The sequence below is a fragment of the Psammomys obesus genome, unplaced genomic scaffold (genome assembly GCF_907164565.1).
Source record: "Psammomys obesus unplaced genomic scaffold, mPsaObe1.curated_primary_1811, whole genome shotgun sequence".
In the NCBI taxonomy this organism is placed as follows: domain Eukaryota; kingdom Metazoa; phylum Chordata; class Mammalia; order Rodentia; family Muridae; genus Psammomys; species Psammomys obesus.
The window spans coordinates 28,558,494-28,565,966 of NW_026590062.1; the positions used below are offsets into that span (position 1 = coordinate 28,558,494).

Sequence of the window (7,473 nt, forward strand, 5' to 3'; positions counted from 1 at the left end):
TCTAACCTACACACACACACACACACACACACACACACACACACACACACACACAGTAACAGATGTGTGCCTGCATGTACACATTCACCCACACAAAATATCAACGTTTTTATATAAGTAAAATTTAAGTTCTTTGATAATCCATATTCTAGTTTTCTTTTTAAAGATTTATCTTTAACTTGGGTATGTGAAAATTAAGTGCAGGTGCCCATGAAGGCCAGAGGAGTCTGATTTCCCTAAAACAGGAGTTACAGGCAGTTGTAAGCCATTATGTGGGTACTTGGAATTGAACTAGGATCTCTACAAGAGCAGCACCCACTCTGAACTGCTGAGCCATAGCTTCAGTCCCTGTTCTTCTGAAATGAGTCTTTAGTAGGTTCCATGCCTTTCCAAGCAACTTACATATCTTCTTTTTCCTGCTTTTTGTTGTTTTTTGTTTCACTATCTGGCCCTAGCTGACCTGGAACTCACTTTGCAGACAAGGCTGGCCTGACGTGCCGGACTCGGCCTCCTAGGGCTGGGAGGGACTGAGAGACAGAACAGGTAAGAGCCTCTGAGCCTGTGGAGCCCCGGCTTGGCCCTGGCGCCCACCAGGTAGCTGGCAAGGCTGGAGGCCAGTTTCTGGTGCCCACTGCCCATGGCCTCTGCGGGCACTGGACCCATGGTGCCCAGAGCCAAAAACAATCACACGCTAAAAAAGTTCCTTGAAAAGTGGGGTGGGGCTGGGGATGGCTCAGAGGTCAAGAGCACTGGCTGCTCTGCCAGAGGTCCCGAGTTCAACTCCCAGCCACCACAAGGTGGCTCACAACCATCTAGAGTGAGATCCTGGGCCCTCTTCTAGCCTGCAAGCAAACATGAAGGCAGAACGCTGTATTCATAATATAAATAAATAAATATTTTTAAAAAAGTGGAGTGGGAGGCTTTATTGATTCCTTTATATTTGGCTTATATCACAATCATGTGTTAGCAGAAAAAATAATACAGAGATTAGTGTTAAGTTTTATAAAAAATTTAGGCCTGAAACTGAAAAACTGGCCAGTGAGTAAACTTGCTCTTGCAGAGGACTCATTCGGTTCCCAGCACGCACATGGCAACTCTGTAACTTCAGTTCAGGGAATCTGACACCACTGGCATCAGGCACACACAGACAGGTAAATACCTAAAATAATAACATTTTAAATAAATCCTTTTTTTTTTTTTTTAAGTTTTAATCTTGGGTTTGTAGCAAACAGATCTGCCAATCATTTATGGCATACCAGTGAAAGGACTTTTCTAGTAGACCTAACTATCTGTCTTTAACCAAGCATAACATGTTAGTGAACTATCCCAAGATAAAATTTAACTACCAAACAGCCTGTCAGAGTTCTGATTTATGGTTTCTGTATCACTGTCTCTACACTCTAGCCACTTTAAAGCTATGTCTAAAATTGATCTTTTCTTTAAGTTTATCAGGAATTGTGATACCTATAAAGAAACATCCAATACTGCCAGGCAATGGTGGCACACGCCTTTAATCCCAGTACTCAGGAGGCAGAGGCAGGCAGATCTCTAAGTCCAAAGCTAGTCTGGTCTACAGAGAGGAATTCCTGGACAGCCAGGGCTACAGAGAAACCCTGTCTTGAAAAACTAACAAAATAAAAATAAAGGAAATATTAAAACTGTTGTCAATGGAAGACTACAAAAATACCCTTCACTTAAAATACAAGTATTTTTAACTCTGAGATCAAAATCATTAGGTCTACATACAACCTTCTAAAATTAGACACTTTCACTAACAGGAATTATATCAAAGCTTAAGATTCAGCCTGATTCTAAAATGCACCAGGATATATTACAAAATAACATTTGATAAAAAGTTAGGAGTCCTGATGTCTGGCTTGACGTGCCATTTGCTAAGTAAATAACACTGAGGAACACCAACTTCTGGAAGTCTATTTTCTCAGCCCACTATGGGGATAATAACCCAGTAGAACAGACAGTGTGAAAGCTTCGTGACTCTGCATGCACATCAAACAATGGAGTTATCATCAAATACATACTATAGTAACATTTGAGAATTCTTGATTTTTGGTTTCTTTTTTTTAAAAAACACACACACAGAAATATTAAGAACGTGCTTTCATTTTAATTCCAGGTATAAGGGTATGGGGCTACTTCGGACTGACCACAGCAGCTGACCATGGTTTTGGCAGCTACAGGTAACTTCTGAGCTTGTTTGGAATTCTGGGAACTTTTCAGAGGGTCCATAAATTCAAGGGCCCCCAAGAAGCAGGGTCGGTGGTTGTTGGTTGTTTAGGGAGGTTGTTTGCAGCTTAATAGTCATAAGCAAAGAAGAAACAAAAGGAAAGAAAATAGATTCAGGGATTTTCCTAATTCCTCTTTCCCCTCTACCCTTTCTCTCCTATCTAGTGTTAGTGGGTAAACTGGGGGGAGGGACAAAGGTAGATAAAGGGTGAGAAAAAGAAGCACCACAAAGCAGCAAAACAACATAGAAAGCATGTCCTCTGACAAGCAGTGTAAGTGGGAACTGTGTATGGGAAGCAGTTAACGCTGCGTGAGGATGATTGATGACTGAAGCTCTCCCACCATCTATCAGGACCTGAGATTGGGAACCAGCCCAATGTATGCCAAGGGAAGCTCAGGACACAAGGCTAACATCAGCCTATTGGCTGAGCTGGGCCAGATGAAACCAACAATAAAGTAATTCATTCCTCACTAGGAAAGTCTTCTACATTTTGAGTAGCCTGAACATCTCTGCAGTTCAAGAACAGACCTTACTGTAACTTAATTGTGGGTAGATTTATATATTACAGAATCTGCCCTATGACTATTAAATTTTACTCAAAAGTAAAAATAAAGCCTGCCCTCTTTAATCCAATTCCTACATAGCCTTCAACTTACTCCCATAACTGTTTTACAATAAGACTTTCCTTCCAACAATATTTTCTGGCTTAGCCAGTTGCAGTGGCAAATGCCTATAATCCTAGCATTCTGGGAGGCAGAGGCAGGCAGATTTCTCTGAGTTTGAGGCCAGTCTGGTCTAAGTGAGTCCAGGAGAGCCAAGGCTACACAGACAAACCCTGTCTCAAAAAGCAAACCAAACAGAATTCTGGCTTATAAACGTAGCGCTTGATAAAATGCTCTGCATCCTCAGCTTGAAGACCGTCTCTGCAGCGTAAAGAGCACACTCTGCTTTGCAGCACTGCGCCTCAGTGAGCGGCAGGGAGCTCGGCAAGCACTCTGCCTCTCAGTTACACTCCCAGTCTGAAAGGAGCTTCTTAAACACAAAGACAGTGTTTATTTTAGGGTAACATACATGCACAGACATATTGAAAACCCATTGGGCTGAAACTAAAGAAATCCAGGGCCCTGTGTTCAACCTCAGCAACAGTAAAGAAAAAATATTTACAATCAACTAATACTCTGTAACTTGTTAACCAACCAAGTCAGTCACTCAACCCTAACTAAATATTTAGACTTCTTTGCAGACCAAAGAAAGCACAGGACAAGACAAATATAAAACCCATAAATGCAACAGATCTGAGCATTAAAAACCCCAAAACTTTAATAAATACCAGTTACACACAGAACAACATACAGTGCCCAGTAATCATAGTTTAGCATGCACATAGTACACCCATCTCCAATCTCAAAACAAAACTTTTAGAGAAAGAAAAAAGTATACAATATTGTACTTTAACCCTTTTTTAACAAGTAGGAAGGATCAACACGTAACGAAATAGTAAATTCTTTAGAGACATTCAAGTCAGAATAGACATATGCAAACATCTACAAGGATGACTGTTAGAATATAGCCGTTATATTAAATGATCAGTGTGGTCAAATAAAAAGCCCAGGATTCTGACAGGTATGAAGAGAAAGGGGTTCAGGAGTCTAATAGGCCTCTGGACTTCAAGCTTGTAATCTACCTGAATAAATAATCGCAAATAAATAATGTCTTTCCCAACTTCTTTGTGCATTCATACTGACATATATATACACAGGAATAAACAAAAGACATCAAAGCCAATAAATCAGACTACACGTAAATCACTCAAAAGAAATCAATTCCTTAAGGAAAACAGCTGTAGCTATTTATGAGCTATGAAACTAAAAGGTTCATGAGAACTTATTAGTCACTTACCACACCACTGCACGACTTTGTTTTTACATCCAGCTTTACCAACCCAAAGCCTGAAAAAAATACCAGAGATATGATTCTTCTGCAGAAAAAATGCATACCATTATTCATGCCACAGCTAGCACAATTCCATGTCCAGAGGAACAAAACAGTACTATGTACAGTACCTGAATGAACATTTTAAAAGCAGTAAATTTTACAAGGCAGCAGCTCTGGGCCTAGCGTGTTGGCTCCACTTCCTGACACACCCTTTCTAAGAGATTTTTAAATGTTAGGTTAGAAAATCACTTCTTCCCCGGGAGTGGTGGTGTGCACCTGTAATCCCAGCAGGGGCAGCTGTATCTCCATGAGTTTGAGGCCAGCCTGGTCTACAAAGAGAGTTCAGCATAGCCAAGACTACACAGAGAAACCCTGTCTTGAAAAAAAAAATTAAAATTAAAAATAAAAGAAAGAAGGAAAATCACTTCCTCAGAATAGCCTATTGTTTAATGGCAATACATTTAGGACATTTATCCCAAACTGGTATCAACAAGAGTAGGGTACAGGCATGTTAGACACAATTTTCAAGAAAACTCAAATCTACTCACTCTAAAAATCCCACAACTCTTAGGGTCTCAACCCTACCAGGAGTCATACCCACAAAACTAAAATAGTAATTCAGAGCAGCTCTTTCAACCAGGGCCTGAGCTGCCACTAAAGAAAATAAAGTACAAGTTTTTCAATGGGAGGTGGAGGCACACGAATTTAATCCAATCAGTTGGGATGCAGAGGCAGATGGATCTGAACTCTAGGCCAACTTGGTCTACAGAGTGAGTTCCAGGACAGCCAGAGCTACACAGAGAAACCCTGTCTCAAAAAAAGAGCTTTCTCCTTATTAGAACTCAGAAAAGCTCAGAAATTGGGGTAACAGTGTAGCAGGCTACCATAAAATGCATCTGGCATTAATCCAAGATATTCAGTCTGGAGAAACAAAGACAATTTTCCAAAGAAATTCAAGCATACATTTTCTCTTCTAAGTTAAAATTAAAAGAAAAAAAAAAAAAATCCTTACCAAATCCTTTGTTGAAAATGTCTCTGGCAGCTTTGCCAAGGTCAGCATAGGATGGAGGGATACACATTGCTAGTAAAAGGAAACATTCTATGGTTAATGTGACTGTAATATTTACATCCACGCAGTCCAATGGGAGTTTTGTTTTTGAAGCCACTATAACTAATATAAAACTTACTCTAAGCAGCCATTCTTAACAAAAATTTCTTTCTAAATAGCTATGTGGCAGTATAAACCTGGGACATTTCCACCAGTTGTTTAAAGGTAGAGAGAAGCCTAACTCCTAAACTTAGTGTCTACAGCCTAAGAGGACTAGCACAAGCATACACACACTTGTTGGAACTCAAGGGGATTGGCCCATTTAACTGAGATTAAAACCAAAATCTGAGCTTAAGCACCTTTCCCCTAACAAGTCTCTTGGTACTTGGTTTTCCAAGAACAAAAACACTCAGGAGAGACGGAAACTTAACGCTCTGGGAACTGACATCTTGAGACATGGGGGGAAAATACAACCATCTACGTTTCAGTCAAGTGTCTGCCGAAACTAAATATCAAATGGCACTTTAAACACAATTCGGCTCCCAAGTGCAAGGGTGAGGCCTAAGGGCAAGGAATCTGAGCTCATTCATTCTACAAAGCACATCCGCGCCCTTAGGAACACGTGTAAAGACCTTGTAATGTACTCCATCTCTGCAGGCGGAGAACTACTTCCTTTTGCAAAGTGACTGATCTAATTCACCCCCAAGGTGGAATTCAACAACTAGTAGTTTGTTTTGCTTTCCGATTTGTAAAAGACACATCCAAAAGCAGAGGGTGGGTATGGCCAAGGACCAACGCCCCAGGCGCGAGCCCTCCATCTGCAACCCAACAGCCTCGCACCCTGTCCGTCAGCTGAGGTGGCGGTAAGCCCTACGGGCCCTCAAAGGGGCCAAACTGCCCAAGTCCTTGCAGGCGTGCGGGTCGGGGCGGGACCGGCTACGGTTTTCTTAAAAGGCACCGGGCAGCCCCGTCGCGCAGAAGTCTCTTGTGCTACTTACGCCGTGGGCATGTTCGTATACAACAGTCACAGTCCTCCATGGCGAAGCCGTGGGGAAAAGGTGATCTGTAGAGGGGACAAGAAGCGCGGTCAGGGGACAATCAAGGGCCCCGAGGGGATCTCGGACAGAGAAAAAAAGCAAGGGGCAGGAGACGGTGCGGCCATCTTGGGGCGCAGGGCAGCCCCGGGCCGCTCAGGCGGCCGGCCCGGCCTAGGGCCCCACGCTTGGCAGGAGGCGGCGCCACAGTACCTGCGGGTGTCCTGAGGGGCGCTGCCGCCAACACTCGGCTCGCCGCTGAGGCCACTCCGCTCTCGGGAGGTCGCGCTGCAGCCACCGCGGCTGGAGGGCGAAGTGAAGGAGACACCGTTGCGCCCCGCCGCAAACCTGGCCTCCCCCAGCCAGGCCCCCGCCGCGGCCGCCCGGGCTGTCCGCCGCGCCTGTCCTTGCCGCGCCGCCGCCCGCTGCCCACTCCCACCTGCTCCGGACTGGCGAAGCGGGTCGAGAGGACGGTGGTCGACCGGGGTGAGCTGTCTCGGGCCGTCCGACAGGGACGGGGCGAGCAGGAGCTCCGCGGCCTCAAGTCAGGCAATGTCCGGGGCAGCCCCAGAGGCCAGGGCCTGGGAACGGCGGAGGCGGTGCAACGGCACCCTCGCGGGCAGGAGAGGAGTGGCCACGTGAGTCACGACTGGGCAGGGCGGGGCGCTAGGCCCCGCGGGGTCACGCGCGCCCCTTCCAGCCGCTTCCGAGTGTCCCTGCCTGAAGCGCGCTGGGCGTCACCGGTGAAGTTGGGATGAGATACGCCGCGCCGTCTGCAGCCTCCGCGCCCTCCCTGCCTCGGGTTACAGCCCACCGCAGCGTCCTCCCCTGGTGGAGCTGGACTGGGCTCCAAAGGAACAAACTTGAGCCAGTCTCAGAGTCAGGGTTGTGCTCCTGCAGCCTCCTTCCCACCCGTGCTTGGGATGGCTTCACACACATGCAGAAACCGTGCGGTAGGAAGATAAGCTTCCCCTGGAAGGTAGACCCGGAAAGATAGGGGTAAGATTCGTGTTAGCCAGTCTTTACACTGCTGCTCTCAGCCCGCTCAGAGGTGCTTGCCTGTAATCCCAGCACGTGGGGTGGCAGAGGCAGGCAGATCTCTCTGTAACTCCGAGGCCAGCCTGGTCTAGAAAGCAAGTCCAGGGCAGCCAAGGCTTCACAGAGAAACTTGTCGGGGCAGAGGGAATATGCTGTTCTCAAGTTCTCTAGAT

At 45.6% G+C, this 7,473-nt stretch overlaps 1 protein-coding gene across 1 annotated transcript in view; it reads right to left on the reverse strand.

Moving 5' to 3' along the window:
- Positions 1–6,634, reverse strand: part of Vdac2 (voltage dependent anion channel 2) — a 13,271-nt gene extending 6,637 nt beyond the window's left edge. Inside the window, exons 1-4 of the mRNA XM_055605760.1 lie at positions 6,476–6,634; positions 6,227–6,291; positions 5,193–5,261; positions 4,145–4,194 (exon numbers count right to left, since the gene is read on the reverse strand). Coding sequence (XP_055461735.1) covers positions 4,145–4,194; positions 5,193–5,261; positions 6,227–6,266 — 159 coding nt within the window. The 5' untranslated portion in view covers positions 6,267–6,291; positions 6,476–6,634. The remainder of the gene's footprint in view (positions 1–4,144; positions 4,195–5,192; positions 5,262–6,226; positions 6,292–6,475) is intronic.
- Between the last annotated feature and the right edge of the window lie 839 nt (positions 6,635–7,473).